General features: G+C 37.4%; 1 protein-coding gene across 1 annotated transcript; it reads right to left on the bottom strand.

Moving 5' to 3' along the window:
- Nucleotides 1–274: 274 nt before the first annotated feature.
- Nucleotides 275–24876, bottom strand: ptprna (protein tyrosine phosphatase receptor type Na). The gene is made up of 23 exons (XM_019077036.2): nucleotides 24448–24876; nucleotides 21416–21466; nucleotides 18492–18602; nucleotides 17298–17391; nucleotides 16316–16469; nucleotides 15916–16225; nucleotides 15346–15471; nucleotides 15104–15135; nucleotides 14530–14810; nucleotides 13719–13805; nucleotides 13537–13616; nucleotides 13356–13420; nucleotides 6328–6537; nucleotides 5104–5316; nucleotides 4588–4735; nucleotides 3840–3913; nucleotides 3602–3679; nucleotides 3321–3440; nucleotides 3065–3231; nucleotides 1434–1487; nucleotides 1267–1331; nucleotides 1115–1188; nucleotides 275–1031 (listed from the first exon to the last, which is right to left on the bottom strand). The coding sequence occupies exons 1-23, from the start codon at nucleotides 24521–24523 to the stop codon at nucleotides 960–962; spliced, it is 2742 nt and encodes a 913-aa protein (XP_018932581.1). The 5' UTR covers nucleotides 24524–24876; the 3' UTR covers nucleotides 275–959.
- Nucleotides 24877–25763: the final 887 nt, after the last annotated feature.

Here is a 25763-nt window from a genome sequence, read left to right as displayed (position 1 = left end):
TCAAGAAACATTCTTTATAATTTATTATTACTACTGTTGAACACAGATGTGCTGCTTAATGTTTTGTGGGAAACAAAAAGGTTTTCATTCAAGATTTTAGAAAGTTTAATAGAACAGCATTTATTTGAAATATAAATCTTTTGTAACATCATAAATGTACTGACCCCAAACTTGTGAATGTTAGTGTAGATTAGACATAGACAAGTTTTTTTTCTTCTTTTTTTGGGGCGTTGCATGGTCATGATGAAAGAGAGAAGCCACACACAGCAAGCAGTGCTGCTACACAGATTCACATTTAATTCAGAACCATTTAAAAATTATAGTCATATACTTCTCTTTTTTTTTATAATTTTCTACACATTTGCTACAGGAATAAACAGAGCTCTCAGTGAATTATTAACAGTGAGCACACGACATAAAGGCGGCACTAGACATTACAGATGTGAAAGCACTGAATGTTTTTAAAAGATTTGACAGGACCCTTAAGATATTACAGGTGCCTTTCAGGTACATTCCAACGAATTCAAAGTTCAGACATGACTGTGCATATATAATCTCATGTTTGACTGCATGAGACATGGTGGCTTCTTTTGTCATTTCCACATTTGATACATGAATTGCATTTTTGGCCATGATAAAGAAAGCATTTTAAGAACAAAATCTGCACGTTTCAACATCAAACATTATATGTATATATATTTATAAAAAAGACAACCTGATACTGTCAATTTACAGAAATTAGGACACTTTAAATCTAATGCTTAAAACCACCATTTCTCCCTGAAACTCAATTAAGACTGAAGCATTTGGCCCCTGCAAAGTGTTTCCAGCATTGGAAAGCTTTCATAGTCTTTTAGAGAGTGACAATATTCATTTCTGACTCATGAAAGTGAGTGAGGTGCATGAAAAGGGGTGAGTGTATGTGAAAAAGATGTAAAAGTGACCCAGTGGGATGTGGCTCACTGAGGAAGGGCTTTCAGAATGGCATTCACCTCTTCTGCCACAGCTGTCAGGGCGAACTCAAACTGGTCCTAAAGAAACAACCAAGCTTAGTGTATAAATGAATTCACTCTAACATCCACAATCATATGCTGGGAAAGCACTTTGTACATACCTTAGTGCGTACCATACTTGGTCTCTGGTCACGAATGTGCTCCAGTGTTGCAGCAATGTCAATCTCCTTCACGCCTAAAACACACAAACAACCTATGAGCATGTGGCACGTACATGAAATGAAACGGCTAGATAGAGGAACGAGGTGCTTACCTTTCGCCATGCGGTTAAGTACCATGTCAATAAGAATGTAGGTGCCGGTTCTGCCAGTTCCATCACTGTGTGAAACAGGAAACCAATTTAAATCATACATTTTCAATGATAACAGTAATAAAAAAAACACCCATATTGTGAACCTGAGACTCATTGTAGCCGTTTACCTGCAGTGCACAATGATTGGGCATGAGCGTCCTCTGTAGCACTTGTTTACTTTTCTAAAAAAAAAAAAAAAAAAAGAGGAGGATAGAAGAGAGAAAGAAAATTAAAAACTAAGCATGTTATAAAGAGCATAACGGTCAATTTGTCCAAATTTGTCAACAAAGAGGAACTGAGCGATGCATGAGGCTGGGGAAGGAAGGGGGAGAGAGGAGATGGAGCATCCGTTAAGCCTCGCTCCTGCTGCACTCACATCTACCAATGATCATTTTTGTGACTATGCAACTGGACCCAGACTACTAGCTGCAAATCACAAAAATGACACTGGGAGGTGTGCTACGTCCAGGGACCTACCGATCTCCATCTGAGACAGAGAGAGTGACGGTGGGAGGAGGAGGAGGAGCAGGAGAGAAAGGCAGGGGGTAGAGCAGGGCCCGTGTCGAGCACAAACGGGGAAGGTCCAAAGTGCAAATGCATTCAAGGGAGAGGAACACTGGAAGGACTGGACTTTAAGGTAAAGAAAACATCCACAGATATTTAGGGAATCCCAAGTGTGAAGCAGATCCTCATATTAGGGTGAGGACCAACAGTAGGGAACGTTTTTGCAAAGAGATGTGGATGAGACACTGTGTGTGTGTCTAAATTGAGTTTTAATGTTTATTTGAAAATTGAAATGATCATTTTAATAATTTGACAAAGCCATGTGGAACATCTTTTACCTTACAGTTATCAACAAGAAACATTTGGTAACACTTTAACTTAAGGTGTCCTTGTTACACGTTACATGTACTTACTATTATAATAACAATAAATTACACATAATCACATGCAAGTAACCCTAAGCCAAACCCAAACCATATAGTAAGCACATGTAGTTCATTAATATTACTAAGTACTTAAATGCATAATTACACTGTAACAAGGACACCTTAAAATAAAGTGTAACCAAACATTTTTGTATTTTAGGATATTGTTAAATATGCTTTTAAATAATATGTTTACTCGTTACTTTTAAACCCCTTTTTTACCTTACACTCATCATCAAGAAACATAAAATATACTATTATCCAATTAAATTTCATATTTACTCACTGTTTATGCAGTTTTAGAAAAATGTAGCATACATATTTTGGAACGACTATGACGGTAACAAGCACATTTATTAGTTTCGAGCTGTTTTTTGGCTATTTTTATTAAGTCAGCAAATCTTCAATACAGATATTCACAGGTGCGCCTCTAATTTAACAGAGCGCACACTAAAAATTGTCTCAATCACAGTTCATTTTGCATTCAATATCAATTCGGTGTAAATGTTCTTTATTCTTTAATTATCCATCATTTCCCACCGGTTTTACCAATTTTAAAACCAGTTGTGAACTTTGTAACATGAATTCGTCATTATGTCCTCTATCTAACATATTGAACACAAGGGAGGCAAAAAAGATGCTGCCTCCCTCTGCAACTTTCTCCTGTGGTGTTGCTATTGGACAGTATTACCTTTTAGTCAATTTGTTTTGCTATTACTGTGTTGTGAATTATTTCCTCACCTGAAACTTTTGAGGAGCTACTACCTGCAGTGTGTGTAATCTGTTTGTAGTTGTATGAGAATGGAGCTGGTGTTGGGTTGTGGCAGTACCTGCGGAAGTCCAGCAGGGGGCGTGTGGAGGACGGGATGCCTTGTGCAGGCCAGCTCAGCAAATGAAACTGGGTCAGAGTGCGAGTCTCCTGAGTCTGAACGTTCTTCAGGTAGAAACTACGAACCAAGAAGTCTTTACACCAGATGTGTTCAGACACGAGGTTCACCTAAGACATACAAGAACAAATAGGTAGTAAAGAGTAAAAACTAAAAGCCTCAAGGGACTCTGAGGGCAATGAAACTGAATGTTTCTCACCTCATAGATGTTGTATAAAGATGATCCTTCATCAGGCCAGTAACGTTCACATTGTTTCTCTCCATCCTCCCCTAGAGCGGTCATCATCACTATTACAGTACAGCCGTTCTCCCATACCATCTAACAGTGTCAGTACACAAACAATCACTTATATAGGAGATGCATATTAATTTGATCTAAACCATTTTAGTGTTATGCTATGATTCCATTTATAACCAGTTAGAATTTCATTTTTATTTTTTGAATATTTAAAATAATTACTCTCAGCGTGTGCACCTCACCTGCCAGAAATCAGCAACAGTGTGTGGTAAAGGTCCTTGAGTTGCAATATAAGCAGGTAAACGTGGATCATGATCAATCTATGGGTAAAGATACTAAAATGAAGACTCTTTCCTGTGACATGATCACATTTACATTTGTTTATAGAGAAACAAACATTCATTTACTTATCCAGCATACATATTAGTGCTAGAAGCAAAAACCTTGTTCTACAGTGGAATAAAGATGGTCATTTCTTACTATAGTGCTGGCATTTATGTAGTCTTCTTTGGAGGGGTTGACCTCTGCCTTTAGTTTCACTCTCGAATGGTCATCTAAAACATAAAATGTTTTAATTAAACATACTGAAAACCAAAATGTATACATTTAACTCACTTTGGTATACCAATATTAGTATTTTCCAGTTATATGATGCCTTTCTTGCCAGTGTACACTATTGTTCAAAAGATTTTTAAATGTTTTTGAAAGAAGTCTCTAATTTATGTTCACCAAGGCTCCATTGATTTGATCAAAAATGCATTAACACTGTAATATTGTGAAATATTATTACAATTTAAAAGAACTGTTTTGTATTTGAATATATTTTAAGATGTAATTTATTCCTGTGATCTCAAAGCTGAATTTTCAGCATCATTACTCCAGTCTTCAGTGTCACATGAACCTTCAGAAATCATTTTGATATGCTGATTTGCTGCTCAGGAAACATTAATTATTGAAAATTATAAAAAAAAAAATTTTTTCTCCTCAAAATATCTATATAAAAACTGATACATTATAACTTTCATTCAGGATTTTTTGATGAATAGAAAGTTCAATAGAACAGAAATTATTTGAAATAGAGAACTTTAGGCATTATAAATGTCTCTGCTTTCACTTTTAGTCAATTTAATGTGTCCTTGCTGAATAAAAGCATTTACTGTAATGTAAATGGAAGAGATCACTGAAATAAAGTTTTTTTTTTTTTTTAAAAAAGGCACACTGCTCTTACAGGGCACAAAGTCAGGATAGCGGTTCTTCTCCATGTTGCTTTCAGACTGGGCGATAGAGACAGAGCTTGGCTCAGCCTGGTACGAACACAGAGCCTCCCACTCTTTCTGCAAGCGGTCCTTATTCTTCAGATGGTCCTCCATATATGCCTGAACAACAGAAATGGATTTGAGGCATTCCACTGACTGCTCATGAAATGCCTATTTTCCTTCTATGCAATTAATAAACAACTTGACATGATTCCTCATTAGAGTTCAGGACACAGTCAAGAAGACACAAAACTCAATAGTTCTTCTTTCCTTAAATTTGCTGCAGTTATTTTGTGCAAGTTTAAATATAGATTTGGTTTGTGCAACTAGGTACTGCAACCTATTTACTGATATGTGCTGAACAGTCAGAAATTGTGGTGCAATAATTCCTGTTAATTAGAGTATGATTCTCACTTTTGATAGTAAACAGAAAGATGCAGCTTATTGCTAGCAAAGTGAAGTCTGAATTCTAATTTGTGTGTGTGTACCAGTATCATGTGTCCGGTGGAGATGTCCATGTTGGACTGTGCAGGCTCTTCGCTCCAGGACGGTGTGCTGCTGTGAGAGCTGGGACTGTGCTGTGGTCCATCGCTGAACTGAGACGACACACTGCTGACTCGGGATGTGTCGGTCCCCCGTCGACCGCCTGGCTCCGGACGGGTGAACGATGACTTGGCTGCCATGTGCTGGCGACACAGCTCCTGAGAGACGCAGAGAAACCTTATCATCACTGACTGAGCATTAATGTTTTAAATTACATTTTCGGATCTATAATAATCACTGTTAATGTACAGTAATACTCAACGTCAAATGAATTTAAATGCAATTACAGTGCTGATTATATGCCAGTTACACCTGATTAAACTGATCAAAAATTACAAAAAATACATTTATAATGTTACTAAAGATTTCGGTCAAACTTTATTTTGAGGTCCAATTCTCACTATTAACAAATCATAAACTATGATTTTGCCTCATAAATGCCTAATTTGCTGCTTTTTAATAGTTAGTAAGGTAGTTTAGGTATTGGGATTAGAGATGTAGAATATGGTCATGCAGATTATTGCTTTATAAGTACTAATAAACAGTCCATATGTTAATAATAGGCATGCTAATGAACAAATAGTTAATAATGAGAATTGGTCCCTATACTAAAGTGTTACCACGATTTCATAAATGCTGTTATTTTGAATGTTTTTATTCATTAAAAAAAAAAAACTAAAAAAAATTAGATTATTAGAATGATTTCTGAAGGATCATGTGACACTAAAGACTGGAGTAATGTCTGAAAATTCAGTGTGCCATCACAGGAATAAATTACATTTTAAAATATATTACAATAAAAACAGCTGTTTTAAATTGAAATAATATTTCACAGTATTGCTGTTTTTACTGTTCAACAGACCTCAAAGGCATTTCAGGCTCCTAAAAACGTGGTGATATGATTTTATTCATCATGCAATATTTGGTTTGCCACTTTATTTCTGAAAATATTTTCATTTGCCATTTATATCTATATATATATATATATATTCCATTATATATATATATATATATATTATATATATAGAGAGAGAGAGAGAGAGAGAGAGAGAGAGAGAGACAGAGAGAGATTTTTATTTACATTTTCCTTTTTGGACGATACAGTAAACATCTTTCAATCATTCTGTATCTTTTTCTCTCTGTGTATTTGTGTGTGTTTAACGTTGTACCTGGTAATCAAAGTGGGTTTCCGCACCAGCTTCTGGTCCCAGACCCAGTTTGCCAGAGGCTAACTGACGGGTGTGGTGTCGGAGACAGGCAACTGCGAGGGCAACCAACAACACCGTGCCCACACAAGCCATGGCCACCATTGTGAGGACGACCCCACGCGAACCCTCCCCGACCCGTGTGGCCTGGGGCAAACCACGCCCCTCGCTCCTCTACAACGAGAGAAAAAGAGAAATACAGCAAACATGAGACAACATTAAATGAAGAATCAAGGAAACATTTTAGGAATGGCTTTCATCGCGGAGCATTTGTGTGGTCTCTCTGTCTTCCCTACACTCTCTCGTCCCTCTTTTGTCTCTCTCTCTGTTTGTGTAATCAAGTCGGATGTCATCATCGACTACTAATTACCCTGGCAACCCAGACGCACACGCACAGCCACGTGCCACCCTGAAATAATTAGAGGAAGTCAGTGACCCGCCCGCTCTGCTGAATAATTACCAGCAAGTAAACAATTAAGGAAACCCCCCCAACACAATGCAGGGTCAATCACTCTGAGGGGATCTCTCGCACACTCTCATTTAGTTTTATTCCATCCTTACTCTTCTGCACTTACAGCGCATCGAGAGAACGATAAAACGCATGGACGCAATTGCTGATGTCATGCGGCCATCGTCCCGTGTCTCCAACCCCTGCCTGTTGGTGTTGCCATGGTGTCTGGGAGCCTCAGCAGGGGAGAACAGGCCGTAGCGCTACCATGGCAACAACAGAATGCTCAATGTAATCCATGGCCATCACGGTGAGCAAAGGAAATGAGAAGAGAGCAGAGGAAATATGCTATTGTCAATACGCCTACATTATTACACTGAATAATATGTGGTGTTATCTGCAGAAACCACCTAAAGAGACCTAAGACTTACTGCCACTGGCATCTTTTTAATCCATCTTCATTCTAATCTAATCATTCTAATCTTTGGGTGTTAAAGTATAGGATAATGTTAAATATTTTACTCCTATTATTCAATAGAAGACAATATCCTCTGTACTAACATAAATTAGACTCTGTAATACATAAACATATATATATATATATATATATATATATATATATATATATATATATATATATATATATATATATATATATATATCCTCTGTAATAACATAAATTAGACTCTGTAATATATAAACACACACACACACACACACACACACATATATATAAATGTACACTAATTTATTTACATCTAAATATATATATAAATGTATACTTATCTTGAAGTCCTATTGTAATATAAAATAAACTATAGCTTCTGTAGGACTGCAAGATAATTCAAAATACTTGAATCAATAATCAATACAATACAAAATCACACAATAATAATCTAAATAAATAAAGTATGCATTTATATGAGCAAGTGCAGTTGTGTGATTACGTATTTTTAATTATCTTGAAGTCATTTATTTTATATTTATATTTATGTCAAAATTTTATTTTAATATTACTTGCGTCCAGTATATCAATTTATATTTGGCATGAAAATAATTCTGAAATAAAAAAGAATAGGGGATTATGACAAACACAGCAGAACTTTTAATTATTTAAAATAATTATTTTCATTCCTTCATGTAATTAAATTATATGCCTCTCATATCTACCAAAGCTGATCAAAGAATTGTTTTATTTTAATTTAGTGCATAATGCAGACTATTTAATAATATTTTGATGATTTCAATTAACCTATATTGCACTCACATCAACCAAAACTGATTAAAGAATTCTTTAATTTAGTGTACAATCCTCAATATTTATTAATATTTGAATGATTTTAATGAAATAACAATTTTGCCATTGCAAATTGACTGAATACAACTGAACACAATCTTTTGAAATGAAATAATGGAACTTTACATACATTGATGTTTACTTTTCCACAAACATTTTCAAAAGACTAATTGTCCCTTGAGGTATTAATAAAGCTGTTAACTAAAAACAAATCTCACCAAGTGAAATAAAACTCAAGGAAAGAAGGCAACAAGTTTTAACAACCTATTCTAACACCGCCTATTTCACTCAGGCACCTGCTGTTTTTTCTGAGAAAGTGGAACAGACCTTTAGACTGACACCTCGCCACAATCTCTGCAGCGCACAGGCAGCCGTTAGAGCTGAGCTAGCAAATGAAAAAGACTGAGTGAAAGAGCTCTTAAGTCTGACCACAAAGAGGTCAGGACGCTTTCTCTTCTTTTCGGTCCTTTCTCGAAATTCATCAACCATTTTCCCCCCCGCTCCCTGTCCTCCTCACACCCACTCTCCCTCTCTTTCTCCTTCTTCGTTCCTCACACGTTTCATTCTGTCCCTCTTGTTCCCACTCAAATTCGGCCTTTTCTCCTGAAAAGCTAGAAGAATGTTCCGCAGGAGAGATTGAAGGAGGTGGAAGGAGGGAGGGAGGGGGCGGCGGCGTTGAAGCAAGGGTGCACGACTGGACGGAAGGACAATGGGGGAGGAGATAAAGGGTGTGGGGTGCCTCACCTGCTACTCCAGAGAGGCCCCGAAAGGAAGACTGACAGGCTTTTAGAATGGAGTACGGGAGCAGGCAGGAAAAATGAGCTGGTTTAGGACAAGAGGACAAAGGCCCCCCAAGGTCTGAGAGGGGCAGGCGGAGAAATGAGGAGGCAGAGAGAAAGCGGGAGAGAAGGCAACTGATCGCAAGGAGAGAAAGCATGGTTACAGGGAACGAGAGAGTAAAACTCTGTGCAGGAGGGATAAAAAAAAGGGGTGATACGTGAGGAATAACCTCACGACGTAACGCTCAGTTCAGCACATGCTCTACATGTCGCTACGAATACTAATGTGCATTTGAATCACAATAAGCTGTGGGCCGAGGAAGCATAATTCAAACATCTGTTCCTCAAGAAGCGGGAAAATCGGATTCAGGGTCCCAGGACCCCTCTGCCGTTCCCCATGACCCCCGAGCCCTTTGACCTCAGCCACAAAAAAAGAAGATACACACACACACACAAACACACATGTATGGCTGTGTGTGCACTTGTTTGTTTTGGAAGATCCCGAGGGCAAAGATCACCAAGAGCTGCGCACTCTGAATCACAATAGGCAATTTAGGCACGGCCCGACACGTCCGAGACAGAAATGGAGCGCCGACCATCTCCGAGGCTCTCGGTAATCTAAGATTTCATCAGTCCGTCTGGCCCATTATGTATCTTCTGCTCAATTCACTCGCTGTGAATTGATTTCACAATTCAGCAGGACTCTGCTGTTATCTGATAGAGGCGTTCAGACTATGACTCGTCAGAATTCACATCACCGCCATCGCCTCGCTGCCTTTATATTGCACAGCAGAAGGTGTGCGGTTTTCATTAAGTTTCCTCTAAGAAAAAAAAAACCTTTAGAGAGTTGTTCATAATGGATGATTTTCTCCCTCTTGCATCTTTCAATACATTCCCACCAGCTGTTTTTTTTTATAAATCATATTTGAAATAGCATAAGCATTCAATCTAGATGGAAACTAGAAAATGATTAAAAGAAAAATTATCTAACTCTATAAGGGTAAGCAATGAAATGCATTTCAAGGTAACACGAAAAATGAACATCCACTTAATTCCAGTCACTTATTGAGTGGTTAACATATTAGTGGTTAACACATAACATATTGGACAATAAAACTTTTTTACGACCTTTCAATATATCTAATTAGTACACAAAACCAAGAGAAATAGTATGAACTTAGGTGCACCTGCAATGACTACAAACGGATTACATCATCTCACTCATCCAGCCTGCTCTGCCCTGTTACCACAGCAACCGGTCCACCTGACATCACTATTCAAGACAGCGCACAATTCTTAAAAACAGCATTTAATAAAAATACTTCATCAAACGCACATATACCTTACGCATGCAGCACATGGCACTGCGCATGCACCACACACGCATTTGTGTGTATGCCAAGCTGAAGATGTGAACTGAGATCAAACGCATGTGGGTAATTGTTATTTTAATTTTAATTTCTAGTGAAATATTAAATTAAATATTACCAAAGACACGTTTAAAGATAATCTATATTTTAGTTGTATTATTATGGTAAAATATGTTGATATGATACAGATGCAAAAAAAATAAAAATTAAAAATAATAATAATAAATAAATGAAAAGTAAAAAAAAAAAAAAAAAAAAAAAAAAAAACTTACAAATATTTTAAGTTTTTTAATAAGTATTTGCATTAAAAAGTTTAGATTTAGTTTACATATGCAGACAATTCAGTTGATAATAATCAATGTATTTTGACCATTTATTTTGAAACTGGAGAAAGAAAATATTTTTTTATTCTAATGTTTTTTTCTAGTTAAGTGTTGTATAGTAACTATAATGTAGAAGTTTGAATTGTCATGGCACATTTGTTTTAGACATATTTATATAACTGATAAAGCCTACAATATATATTTCATTTTTCCACATAAAATACAGCATTATTCACAACTGTGTCACAGATGTTAACTGATATTATAATTCAAGTGTATGAATATGCAAAACAGAAAAACTGTTCATTTTTGAATGCAATACAGTTTCTACAACTTCCACATGAGAAAAGGAATATAAATATATAAATATATAAATATATATATATATATATATATATATATATATATATATACACACACACAAAACGGGACGCATGATTAATGGCATCAGTATATTGATCGACTATTAAAGCAATAAGTAGCTTATGTCTATATGCAAACACTTTTTTCCATTTTCAACAACAAAAATATAACATGATGTCAAGCACAACCATCAGAAAAACATCCAAATAAATAAATACACAAATAAATTTAAATCCTACATAAAGGCCTACAGAATCAGTAGATCTAGTATGAAACAGAACTCACCGGCACACATCTTGTGTGCTCTCTGGATGCTCAGACCTCTTTACCTCACACGCGCCACAACATCACGAGCAGGACCGTCTTCAATCTCACATTTTCAAGCCTCCACACAGTCCAAGCATCTCCGGTCAGACAACTTAAGCAAAGCATCAAACAAGCCCTTCAAAGTAGCCCTTAACGTTTCAGAGCCGAGAAACCAAAACGGAGGGAAAGAGTGGCATACGTGTAGTGCCGGAGCGAAAAGGTAAATGAGTGAAAATAAATGGGAAGGACAAGAAAAGGGAGGGGAAAGAGAGAATGTGCCTCCCCGAGAGCTGTGTCCGACTCGTATGAAGGCCTCGCTGCCTCTCAGCCCCATTCAACCAATGCCGCCACTTGTCACATCAAACGTTGTTGCCTTAGAGACATCTCCACATGTTGCTGATGGTGAAATGGTAGGGTGGGGGGTGGTATTGATGCCCTGGATAGGTCGTCCGTGAGAGGGAGAGAGAGAGAGAGAGAGAGAGGAGGGGAAAATGGGCTGAAAGCAACAGGAGCAGGAGGGGGTACAACGAATGGGGTGTAAGAAAAGTGCCATGGGCCCAAAAAGGGGTTTGTAAGTAATATGGTTTGGCAAGGACACAAACACTGAGCCTTCACATCTGGAATAACCGTACAACAGAAGATATATGAGATCGCACAAGCTGGGGACAATACGGGTAATGGACCCTGCCAAAGATTTATAGAATAACAAGTGTTTAAATTGACATGTCTGATAAATATGCTTTAAACTGGATATAGTATATTTTAAGATGAAAAGGATTTTCAGGATGTGTCATCCAATAAATATAAAACCCCTAGGGTACATTAAAGTAATAGTTCACCCCAAAATGAAAATTCGGTTCACCCTCAAAACTGTATAAATTTCTTTCTTCTGTTGAACACAAAAGAAAACAGCTGCTGGTCCCCATTGACTTCCATAATAAGGAAAAAAATACTATGGAAGCCAACGGGAACCAGCAACTGTTTGGTCACCAACGTTCTTCAAAATATCTTAGGGTGAGTAAACATAATTTTAATTTTTGGGTGAACTATCCTTTTACTAAGATTTCAGCGCAATCTCGGTGGGAGTGCTGAAGGGGCATTGCTATCTATGTCACTGTGGGCCGTAAAAACCTTAATTCATTAAAGAAGTGAAGAAAGAGACTCACAGAGAGAGAAAGAAGCACAGAGAGACAAAACAGCGTAAGCAGAAAAGCATTCATCCCCATAAAAGGCGGACAAAAACAGTCAGGTGCAAGCAGGTCTCATTACTGAGGCAGAGAGAGAAAATTATAAGATAAAGGACAGGGAGAGTGCACGCACACATACACGCTCGCTCATACACCGTGCACTTCACAGCAAAGAAAGTGTCACAGCCCACAATAGACCAAGAAAGAATAATTAAAAATATGAGCAGCCGGATGCAACAAAAGACATTATTCTGCATTCAAGGGCCTGCAACAGCTGTACAAAGTGAAAGGGGAGCGAGCGAGGGAGAGCAGAACGCCTCAATATGCACCGAGCACAAAAGCCACCCAAGAAAGTGGGGGAGCGAGGGAGAAAGGGATGGGGAGGGGTCAAAGGCAGAGGTAACAAAAAGAGAACGGCCAAAAGAATGGCAGAGGGGAGAATGGCATGGGACAAGAAGAGAAAGAATGAGTGAGGGAGAGAAATGAGGCACAGCGGGAAAAAACGCAGGAGGATTGGAGACGGGGGAACGGTACAGTGGGGACAGTTCGAGATGAGATGAACGGTGACGATTTCTAAAACAGTTCGTTTCAAATGCCCTCCTTGTTCAGTTCAGTATTAAACGCCAGAGTGATTCATGAGAACCCGGAATTATATCTCAGTACGTGATCTGTACATAATAGATGGACAAAACTGTAGAATCTATGAATTTCAATGAGAACGTTCCCTGTTTGGTTGATGAGGGTGGTTCTGCAGAGAATAGTGACCTGTGTGGCCAATTCTGTAGCTGACTGACAAGAGAGAGTGGCTCATTATACCAACCGGTTCCCATAATCGCTAATCTATAGACCTGCTGATCACAGTGAACGTGTGGGTTTCACGGTTTGCGGTTGGAGGACATAAAAAAAGGGATAGGCATACCTCTCCCACTCCGGTCTGGATGATTTTCAATCCTGTCTCTCCCTCGAGGAAATTCTTCTCAGCTACTGCAATGCAAAGACAATAAATGCTGGTGAATGTGTGAGTGAATCGATAAGTGCCTGCACATTCTATTTCCACTTCATTCAAATTAACGGTCCAAACGTGAAGGCTTGTCACTCACCGGCTTTATTGGCCACATCCTTCGCGCTGAGATTAAGAGAGTTCTGCCGGATCCTGAACGTCAGGGCCGAGCCCACCACGCTGCAGAGACAAACGGCCGATAGATTGTGTTTTCTTTTATTCTCACCCTGTATTCACTAATCTATCTGTCTCTCCATCCAGCAACACACACACACACTTTACCTAATGTTGATGAAACTGCTCGTGGAGAGATGGATTCTCTCGGCCAGGGTCTCTAAGAGTTTCACCCCATCATAAAGACTTAAAGGACTGGAGGGAATAAAAACACAAGAAGAAATACATTTGTTTTATAATGAGAATTTAGCACAAATGAATTAAATTCATTTCGAGGAACATTCGGCTAAATTAACACAAATGCATCAGGAAATCATCAGAAATACACAGCAGACTATATTTTTCAAAGGTCTCAAAGAGTAAAAACAAGTTTCCTTTCAAATTCAAGGAAATGTTATAATATGAAAAAGGGTAGAATAAATTGGAGCAACTATTTAGAAATATAAAGAAAAATTAAAAACATTAAATATTTCCCTGATAAACCTTGTGATACATTTTTATAAAAACTGTTTCCGGTATTTTAACTGAAAGTAATAATTTTATAGCAATTTGCTGATGAAATATTTTAGAAATAAGCATACAAAGAAAATGTATATTAACTACAAAATTTGTCATGACTTTTTAATGACACTTCCATGCTACTTTCATGTTTTCAATAACAATAGGAATACAGTGCAATACAAATACTCATCATTTTTTCCCCATTACATTCATTATTCTTAAAGCAGAAAAAAAAATAAAAAAAATGAAGAAATAATACTAATACTAAGTGTAATACTAAGAAAACTGTGTTTTTGGTGCAAATTTGAGCATGGATGAGTGTGTCTAAAATGATCAGGCATCTGCCATTTATAACTTTAAATTTCAGGTGAATGAACTGTAACACATTAAAACCATAAAAAGATTTAGGAGCTCCTACCTCTGATTAGTGACAATGTAGCCATATTCCTCTCTGGTGTTTGTCCCATCCTTAGCGGTTTTCAAGATGTTGGCAGTTTTCTCTTTTAAATCCAGGTCTTTGGCTGACAGGGTGGGCCCCACAGTGCTCCCACTGTCTTCCTTAGGCACAGTGGCAGGGGCTGGTGTAGATGGGGGCTGAGTAGGGGCCCGCTGGTATGTTGGGGTAGAGGGCAGAGCTGAAACAGGTAAGGGGGGTTTCGCACCTTTTTCTGTCACTTTATCACTGCCTTCTACAATTGTCTGTTGAGGAAAATACAAAGCGTTGTGTGTAAAGAAAAAAAAAACATAGTACAAATAATTCTTTTTTTTTTTTTTTTTTTTTTTGACCTGAAAATGCAATATACAGCTAATTAATTGCTCATTTTACTCCTTTTTTACGCATTCTGATAAGTGGCAATGTTTTTTAAATAATCAGATGACTCACTCAGCAATGCATTAAAAGCAATGTTTAAAAAGCAAAAATCCTGGTCAAAGTGTTACTTTCTTTTTTTATAACATTTAGGTAAATTATTAGACTGCAAATCTGCATTTACCTCTTTTACTGTGACCGTCCCTGGAGATTGATCTGAGGAACACAAAGATAAGAAAAAACATCACACAGTGCTTTTGTCCCACAAATTTGTCCCATGATATTAATGCATAAAATTTATTAGACCCATGACAATAAGACTAGGTGCAGTGACTTCATCCTGTATGATTCAAGCAGTGTGACAATGCATATGTCTGAATGCATGATGTAAATTGCATTTGTGTGTGTTGTGAAGTCACTCTATACCTGCATTCTCCATTTTATGTAGCAGCTGTAACACTAAAGTAAGTCTTTTTATCTGCTGAGGGCTCAAGTCTCGTGGGTCCACCCCAAAACTCTTTAACAGGGTGGCCAGCTGTGCCAGTGTCTCATCTATAACACAAATATTAACATGCTGGATGAAATGGAAACATCAGCATGCACCATCATAAGCAACTGAAAAAATGCATATTCACACTTAATAAAATGCTACATATACATTTATGTATCCAAAGCAACTTACATTGGATTCATTTTACAAGTTTAAGCATTTTCTGAGATTTAAAACATGACCTTGGTGTTACTTGCACCAAAAGCTCTACTATTTTAGGAACAGCAAAAATGTATCTTATTATTCCTGCTCTCTAAATCTGAGAGCAAACAAGTTTAAAACACATCTGTTTAAGCAAGATACAATAAACAGCTCTATAATATCATATTTTAATCCATTCAAAGCTAAAGCAAATGGGAAAACATGCAGACTTCAGTAGTGTATTGTATACTACGACATCCCCTTAAGGGTACAACATTTGAAGCATCCCAAAAAGGGATACTCACCATCAAGTCCAGAAAGAGAGCTGTAGTCCTGAGGGACTTTCTTGTTGTTGCGCTGGACTGAGCTGGGCTGTTCCTGTAGGGTGTAGTCCTCTCCATATTCCAAAGGGAAATCTAGATCTTCATAGTATGGGGCGGCAGGGAGGGCTGCTGCCCCCCTGTGGCGGAAAGAGGGTTGTGAAGAGGAGAGGTAGAGAGAGACTGCATCTTCCAGGAGCTGACGGTCCCTGTTTCTTTGCTGGGCTCCAGCTCGAGAGGGGGCTCGCTGGTATCCCATGCTGGAGTGAGGTTGGAGAGAATGGGTCATGTCCTCTTTTAGGGAACAAAGAGGGAAATGAATCTTAAAATATAAGATAAATCTGTGTTTGGTTTTCTATGCTACTTAAAAAAAAAAGAATCTTACTTGTAGGTATGAGTATGGGTCCATTGGTAGGGCTTGCATTCGGAGCGAGGAGGACTGGTGAGGGTCTAACACCATGTAATCCATGTAGCTCTGAGCTGGACCAGGTTCAGAATTAGAGCTAGAATAGACCTTCTTAACTGCAGGCGCTGGAGGCCTACAAAAAAAAACAGTCAAATACATTAAATCTAATACAAGAGATCAAACATCTGAGGTCTGAGAGACCTCTGAAATCAAGTTTTCCAGCAGCAATAACACACACTCAAAGGAACGGTTGAAAAATAAAAAATTACTTTCTCATCCTCATGCTGCTTCAAACCTGTATGACTTTCATTTTTCTTGTGTAACACAAAAGAAGAAATTCTGAAGAATTCTTTTTTCATTCGTATTAATAGACCATTCAAGCACCATGAAAGTATTATAGTCTGTGCAGTGCCTTCTAAAGCCATAAAATAGCTTTGTGTGAGAAACAGAACAAGTTTCAGTAGTAAGTCAGTATGCAATGAAAATCTTGATATCCGATGGAGCTGACATACTTTTTTGTTTGAGTTTGAGTCTTGGATTGTGGTACTTTCTGACTCTCTATCACTTCACTTTCTGTCAAGTGACTATTGTTCTATTCAAACCCTACTTTGAAATTTCATGAGGGAAGTGGTAATTTAATTATTTTTCAAATAAACTGATTGAAGAATCGGGCTGATCAAGTCCTCAGGTTCAACTTGACTCAATAATCCATTACCTGCCAATTAAAAATTCACAAAGCTATTATTAAAATTCAACAAACTTTGAATATAGTGCACTTTCATGATACGTTTATGGTGCTTTTGAGCGCCATAATACATTAACTGTAATTGCACAGTAAAAATGACCAAGGAGAAAAACGTATTCCACTAAGGAAATAAAGTCATACATGAGCAACAACATAAGGGTGAGTAAATGATCCTGTTCCTTTAAACTAACAGCATTGTTTGTTCCTGGTACTCACTGTGCAGTCTGGACCTTTTGTGTGCGTGTGTGAGGAATACGGCTCAGCTCCTTTGCAATGATGCGCTGGGTGATTTCATCCTGCCAGGAGAATCCTGTTCACAGGCACACAAATACACAAATCAGCACAAACAATGTAAGCAGGTACATGTAATGCAGTACCTAGTATGTACAATAGTACTTACACTGTACACAGCACATCCCTTGCCAGAGTCTTTATTTCAGGAGTGAGTCAGTGTGCATTGTGCGTGTGCTTTTTTTTCTATGAAACCTGATATACTCAATCCTGTCTGCAATGCTTTGTTTGTTTGCCTTTAGTCTCTCCTAATCCTAATGGATAATCTATTTCTTCATTACCTTATTTGATATTACACTATATTATACTTTTGCTACACCTTGCACACTCCATTAGATACAGCAGCAGATGACAGTACTTCTATTCTGAAAACTGGTATAATCATTCAGGAAATAAATGAAGTGTTAAATATTAAAAACGTGGGAAAAGTTTTGTTGTCAGTACCAACATAAAATGAGTGTAATGTAATGCAGTGTATCCTGACAGACAAAATCTTGAAAAAATTAGCTTTTTTTTCTCCATTATAACATTTTAGTTTCATTTAAAAACAGTCAAATGTAATAAATTAACAAACCAAAATTATGTTAGCAAATTGTTTAAAAACATTTTTGCACATTTACATTTGAATGTTTGCTAAACTGTCGCAGGATGTCAACTGTGAAAGTAAATGTCATTTATGCTTGGCTTTAGAGCTCCAGGAAAACACTGGCTATTTTTGGTCCTCATGTGTTTTACTAATATCCAGAATTCCATAATATCCAAAACTATTATTATTCATTGACTTGTAATCATATTTGCATTTTTATATTTTCAAAAAATAAAAAGCACAACAATAGCTGCATTACCACTATAAATGTGTGTGTGTGTTAGCCTAAAAAGACTAAAATCATAAACATTATGTGGCCTGGCCAGAGACAGCTTATAAAAACATACTAAATAATGTCTTAATGAATCTTTGGTTATGTTTTAAGGTAGTGGCTAGAAAATATTATTAGACCAGTACCAAAACAACAGAATGCAATTTGAAAGTCGCCACCATGAAACCATGTGTGTGTGTGTGTGTGTGTGTGTGTGTGTCTGTGTCTGTGTGTGTGTGTGTTTGTGTGTGTGTGTGTTTACCCTGAAGCATCAACTCTTTGAGCACTTCCTGCAGTCTCTGAAGAACAGGAACAGAGACCTGGTACTGAACCTGGTCATGTCTGGAGCTCCGGCACTGTCCAAAGAGCTTGTCTGTAACAGACACACAAACACACGGAGGAGAAAATCTGTAAAGGAAACCTGTTTTTATAATATTCTGTGTAAATGATGCAAAAAAAAATAGAAGAGTCTTCTGAACATTATGTTATAAAATGTACTGATGTCAGTATAAACAACATCAAAATAATTAAATATGAATCAACATCTTAAACACTTATACATAAATACAGCGTGACTATGAAGCACATTAAAATTTCACAGACAAAATAACCCATAAGTGAAAAATGAGCCAGTTTCTTGACTAAGCACCCATAACATATTCAACCCACCCCACACATACACTCACATCCCACACATATACCACTGACTCATCCCTGACTAAACCTCCAGTTGTGTGGTTTAAAAAAAGCCCTTGATCCCTTCACGCAGATGAGCTCTAAAGATGAGCCCGGCCATTTTCTATATCTCAGAGCAGGTCTGTCCATGAACATGACTCACAGCTATTTATAGTACAGATGGAGATGTGAGAGCACTATGGGGGAGATGGATCAGTTTCCCTGGGGCATGGAAATACACAGTACATTATTACATCGCAATAGAAGTGACCCAGGAGAAACTGATGTCACACCATCACTTCAGCAAAAGAAAGACGTACAGTTAATGAGTAACACACATGACACAAAACTATATTCTGCCTCTCATAATACATACATGAATATTCATAACAGACCTTTTTCAGGGGTTGCTGCATTTTTATTTTGTTTTATGGCTGATTATACATTGGCTAAGCATAGACAGACATATAAATACATATAAGATACATACATAGAACATTAATAATTGTTTGTTAGAATCTATTTTTGGAAGAATGAGGGATGAAATCAAGGCTAACTGAGGTTTGTTATGTCTTATGGAAGCTTGTTTGCCCCATGGAATATAAAAAAATTAAAAGGTAATTGTAACATTTTATCTCATAATTCAGAATTATAAGAATTGAGATAAAGTCAGAATTCTGAAAAACAAAGTCTGAATTGTGATATATAAATTCAGTTTAATAGTGAGAATTGTGAGATAAAAAGTTGGAATTTATTTTTTCATTTGTTATTCAGTGGTAAAAAAAAAGAATTGTGAGAAGTAAACTCAAGAGTTCTAACAATAATACAATAGTCAATTGAAAGATATAAATTCTGGGATGAAAACTGGGAATTGTGAGAAAAAAGTCTGAATTCTGAATTTATATCTCACAATTTAGACTTTGTTTCTCGCAATTCTGAGAAGATAAGTCTGAATTGTGAAATATAAACTCAGAATTACAAGACAAAATGTAGAAATTAAAGCACCACCAGAGTATCTTATATAAAAGGTGAATAACTCCTTTTTTCACTTTCTCTATTTTATTACTGTGTCTCTCAGTGTAATACAAACACCTGATATTCAGTATGTGTGTGTATGAAGGTGTCAGAACAAAAGAGACTGGACTGAGGGCAAACTGCTTTTCACTGAAAAAAGAAAAACAGCTTATTTATACACCTCTGTTCCATCATTTTATGACACTGGGAATACGGAAGCCTTAACCATGTACAGCAACCCAAGACCCGGCTAACCGTCATTCCGAACATGAGTCACTGAAATGCATTCCAAAGAGTGCCTCTGATTTGTGTAACCTCTTTTGAATTTGCAGGTCTCCGTGTGGGTATATATGTGCGCGTATGTGCGTATGAGTGTGTTTGGATGCACGGCAAAGACGTGAGTCTGTGCGTAAGCACCGGGTAGTGAGTCATCAGTGATTGTGGGGGCGTACACCCAACTTCCATGGGCTTGATGATGTCACCGTTACCAAGGGGACATGGAGCAGAGGTGGGTGGGACTTGACGGTGAGAGAGAAGAGCAGGTGACAGAATACTAGTGGTTCATGGATGTGGTAATACGTACACAGGTAAATCCTTGAGCGGAATACAAAATAACAGATGGAATGTGAATGATTCCGGTTTGGAATTTTCAGGAAACTGCACTGAAACGCAAAAGCAGTATGGGGCCATACCGATACAGTGAGGAAAAAATACATAAGCATATAAATATGTAGTCAGCACTGATAACTGTCTTCTAATTGTTACAGCTGGGTTCATAAAAGTCTGAGACCACATGATTTATTTTAATATTTAATAGTGGAAATTAACAGAAAGGTTTAGGATTAACAATAAAGAAAAATTCTTAAGTAAAAAATATTTAAGATTCTGAGTATTTTCAAGTGATTATTCAAATAAACACATTTCTGAAATTGGATCTTTCTCAAATCATACTGGTTTTACATTAAGTTTTACACAAACTTCTGGAGTTTGTGCAGCTGAAATTTGTTACAGCTTTTCTAATTAATAATGCAAATTAACATTATCTAGGATTAATTAATGCTTTAGAATTATTTTGCAATTCATGTAAATTCATTTTAATAAATGAAAAAGGAAAATAATGCAAAATACAAGGATTTTCCAGACTTTTGGAACCCATTGTATCTTCATGTGGACATCTATGTAAAATACTGACACAAATAACACAAACATCCACCCTCCAGTATACACCAACACAATCTTCATTACTGCTGACTAATATGAAATGAGAAATGAAGTGAAAGTTCCTGCAGTGTATATTATGTAGCTGTGTGCATTTGTCTCCTGTTGCGTCGTTGCATTAGCAGGATGTAGCAGAGCAGCAGTGTCAAGCGATGATCCGGAAATCACGATTAGATCATCAAGAGCAAGAAATAAATAGACAGGACGCAGAAGATAGAACCACGTCCTTGATTTACTGTAACTACACAACATATATTGTCTCCCTATTGTGATACTCACCATCAGAGCAGAACTGCTCCCTAGAGCACAGCCTCTTCTCAAACAAACAGCCTGTATGCAAGGGACAGAAAGAGAGATGAAGAGGAAAAGACAAGTGAGTAGTTGAACACATAATAAAAAATTTAAATTGACAGCTACTGAAAACCTCATTTTTTTTGTCAATGGAGATACAGTATAGACTGTTTTCAAGAGATATCTAAGTGACCTTTCCTTCACTGACACATTCATTTCAGCTATGTGTCAAATCTGTCTTTCCAACTTTCTGACTCTGGGACAGGAGTTATAGCTTAAAAACTCAAACCGAAAGCATATAAACAATATTGAATCAAGATGAATCAATGACAAGAATCATTCATCCATGATGGCCTATGATTGCAGTAGCTTGTTTCCCCTAAGATGCAGTGCTGTGTGGGCAGATAGAATGAGGAGGAAAGCTCTGGGCATGTGCTGAACACAGCTGATCAAATAAAAAGGAAACGTAACTGCCAGCGAGCATGACCTGACTATGCTTGAGCGTGTATGTGGGAGTGTGTATGTCTGTTTGTGTGCCTGAATGTGTGTGTGTGTGGGGGGGGGGGGGACGTTAGGCTGGCCAACACCACTGCTGTCAGGGGAACCGAGCAGGACAAACAAAGATAAAGAGTCAAGCTGATAAAGCTGGAGAGAATAAAGTGGCCTAAAAACAGATTTAGACAGTTTAAAAAAAAAGGATTGGGCTTTTGGTGAAATAATTCTAAATGAAATTATATACCAGATTAGGGCTTTTCACACTGCGCTTAATCCCAGATTATCGTCCTTTCAGAGTTTGAGGGGAAAAATGTCAAATGGGGACGGAAAACCATTTAGATAAAGAGACTGTTTTATTTTTACTTTTGAGGCACTGGCGCAAATCGCGGCAGTGTTTAAAACCGCAAATGTTCAAATGTTCAAGTGCGAAACATCAGTTAATGAACAACACCCAGGCGGGATTAAAGCTAGAGTAGACTATATGCATATATATATATGGTCCTGATTTATATACCATGATAGGACCATAAAATGTTCGTCCAGTCATTACATGCCTACCTGCCTGTCAACCAATGTATTTGCATACCTCCGCACAGCCAATAGCGAGAGTTTGGGGCGTGGCTACTGTAACAGGCTGAGCCAGAGGGTGTTTAAAAAAGCTGGTGTGGAAAAAGAAATTCATTCAATTGAAACCAAAATTCAAGGACTTACCAAACTATACAATGACAAAGAAGGTTTGTTAAACGTAAAGTTAGAAGTATTCCTATTATGTTGGACCTTTTATTTAAAGCAGCCAATTCTATCTGATTAGACATGTCTTTACTTTTATAGCTAGATGGGCAATGTAAAACGTGATTCCGTTTACCCGGGATTTTGTTTGATCCATGGTTAACAATTTCAAGTGTGAAAAGCCCTATTATGTGTTAAAAGAGTAAATAAATAAAACAAAATAATAAAAATATTGAATGACTATGAATAATACTGAAGAGTGAAGGTTACTGAACACAGGTCTAACAAACAGCTATTTTTTTAAACACACTCCAGTTTACTTTGATAAAAATGGGAAGTGTTAAGTTTGTTCATTATTTACAGCTATTGTGCACTAGGAACTTGTGAGCTGCTGATTTAGAAATGGAACAGAATGTGGTGTTAACCTCTCATTTCCACTTTCCACTGATGACTTATCACATCAGTGAAAATCACCATGGCAAGAGTTTTACTCACGCTGGATTAATGATTAAAGGCACACTGAATTCTTGTAAACACCAGCCATTGCCAGAGATTAGTCTCAGACAAACAGGTGCAAATCTAAACTTAAACTGAAATAATAATTATTAAATATGTTAAGATAATAAGCAATATAATATTTGCACAAAATAATCCAATCAAGTTGTCTTTGTAAATTCTTATCAGGCTAAAGCAGCGTCAACCTTTACTTTAACAAAGACCCTGTTTTTCAATAACTAAATCAACATCAGACCTCAGATGGAATGAGAAGAAATATTACGATGAATGAGACAAAACTCTAGCAAAGAGTGCAGAAATATTATCAATTTAAATAATTAAGATGTAATTAAATAACTAGATGTATACGCTTTCATGGTGCTGCTTTTTATTTACACAGAACTAAGAGCAGAATCTGAGCAGGTTTAGAGCAGCCTTAACTATACTGTGCAAAGGGCAGCTAATGAAAACTCATACATTCATAAATGTCAATAGTAAACACAACCGCATGAACAACGCACGAACAAATTAAATCCCAACATCTTCACTGAAACCATCGTCCATTAAACAAACTGAGAGTGCAAACTAGAGACTAACGAACATTTTAAAAAAAAAATGTATAAGACGTAGTAGATGACAGTATATTACAGAAATATTTGCAAATGGGTCACTCCTCCAATGACGTGTCGCCATTGCCAAGGATACAGAGAAGAGGGATTTCTATTGGTCAGGGCAGGGATGGAGAGTAAACAGTATTTCTGTTAACCAGATAATGCTTGCATAGAGGAGGATGGTGTATATTGGATGATATACAACAAAACATAAAGTGGAGAACTGCTTTCAAAATAAACAAATATGAAAATTGACCCTCTCCATGGTGCTGAAATGATGCTCTTTACTGAACGACTCCTCTTCTCCATACTGTCCTTTCCCACCAGTTGCATGATAAGCTGGAAGCACTTAAATTACATTTACAATACTTCTGATGCATGTTTAGGGGGAGAAGTGTTCACAATGGCAATAAGGAACAAATACAATATGCAAATATTCTCAAAAAGTGATTTTAAAATAATGGCACGTATATCTGTAACGTGATCCCATATGTCACATAATACACTAAATTGCCCACGAGTATAATCATTTGTTGTAAAGTATATAAATAAATGTGGCCACATGGTAATTGTCATAGGCCTAAACAACCACACCAAATGCACGTCTGTGCACAACGAAACTGACATTCTTTCAATCGATTTTCATTATATTTCTCAAAGACTTTCCTTTATAGCGATACTAAAACCTACCATATTTGCCTGCCATCCCAAGCTGGCAGAATACGGACATCAAAAACAGGGCTCTCCATACTCGTGGATGCATCATATTAACTATCCACGGGATTGAAGTCAGCACGCGTGGTTTTATCGCCCTCCGTCAAGAATTTAAATCCACATCTTGTCTGTCGGTGCCGCAGGCTTGTGCTAAACGCTCGTAGCACAAGTGATGGACGCGTCAGGTGAGACAGATTAACTGTAGGCTTTCGTTTTCGGCAGTAATAAACACACAGAGACATTAACGAATGGATTGAATTTCTGGTGCGGATCTGGAGCGGGAATCACGATCTTCCTTCATCGGTGTGGCGGGGACCCGCAATTACGTCATAGAGAGACCAGGAGGTTTGTGACGAGTCTTGCGTGCAAAATGAAGGAAGGGAGCTAGAGCCTATACATCTGAGTCCTGGTTTACCTATGGAACGAAAGAGTGGGCAGGATGTGTGGCGGTCTGTTAGTTATAACATTGACTGCAGAAGATGATGAATTCCTTCTGTTGCGGTTATAGCCTAGTTTTCCTCCCCCCACGAAGACACTGACTGAGGTGAAAAAGGGAAAATAACATAACATTTCACTGAGGAAAGAACTGATTTCAAGTGAATATGAGGTATATCCATGTCCAATGACAAATGCTGACTGTTAGCCACACCTTTATCTGGAATCATACGGAAATGTATTTTCTGTGTTCATGTGGAATAAACATCCACTCCTTTATGAAATTAACCATGGTTCTATTGTAGTAAAAGTATAGTAACCATGTTCTCTTTTTTTTTTTATTTTGTATATTGATTACCATTTGTATAACTAGAGTTTTACTACAAATACCATGGTTAAACTATGGTTAGTGTAGCAAAACCATGGTTAATTTGTGGTTACCATGGTTTAACTATAGTAGGCAATTTTTTTTTTTTTTTTTTTTGTAGTAAAACCATTGTTTACATTTCGTAAGGGCTGGTCTCAAATGGCAATAATTTTATGCAGGTGTAGAGCAAGTAGGCCGAGTGGTCATTTTAAGATGAAAACAAACTAATATCACAATTGATGTATGGCTTATGTGGCATCGTTTCTGTTGTTTAACGCATTGTTAACTTATGTGTGGCGTAGGAAGCCACTGTCAAAAGAAAACCAAGGTCATCATCATTTATACGTCACAATCATCTAGCACCAATTGAGAAAGTAACAACAAAACACGTCATTTTACATGGAGATGCACCGATTAAGCTGAGCTGTGGTGCCACCAACTGTCCGGATATTGTCAGTGCAATATTATTCTCATATACACTATGATTGCT

This window comes from Cyprinus carpio, chromosome B9, assembly GCF_018340385.1.
Source record: "Cyprinus carpio isolate SPL01 chromosome B9, ASM1834038v1, whole genome shotgun sequence".
Taxonomy (NCBI): Eukaryota; Metazoa; Chordata; class Actinopteri; order Cypriniformes; family Cyprinidae; genus Cyprinus; species Cyprinus carpio.
Note: the sequence above shows the minus strand (reverse complement) of the source record. Positions and strands in the feature narration are given on the sequence as shown.

Excerpts from the sequence above, each read along its gene's own strand:
- ptprna (XM_019077036.2), bottom strand. The coding sequence starts at position 24,523 with ATGATGCATCCACGAGTATGGAGAGCCCTGTTTTTGATGTCCGTATTC. Across the intron at positions 16,470-17,297 it reads CAAAAGGTCCAGACTGCACA|GCCTCCAGCGCCTGCAGTTA; the intron begins GTGAGTACCAGG and ends TTTTTTTTGTAG. Across the intron at positions 6,538-13,355 it reads TCCAGACCGGAGTGGGAGAG|AGGAGCGAGGGGCGTGGTTT; the intron begins GTATGCCTATCC and ends CTCTCGTTGTAG.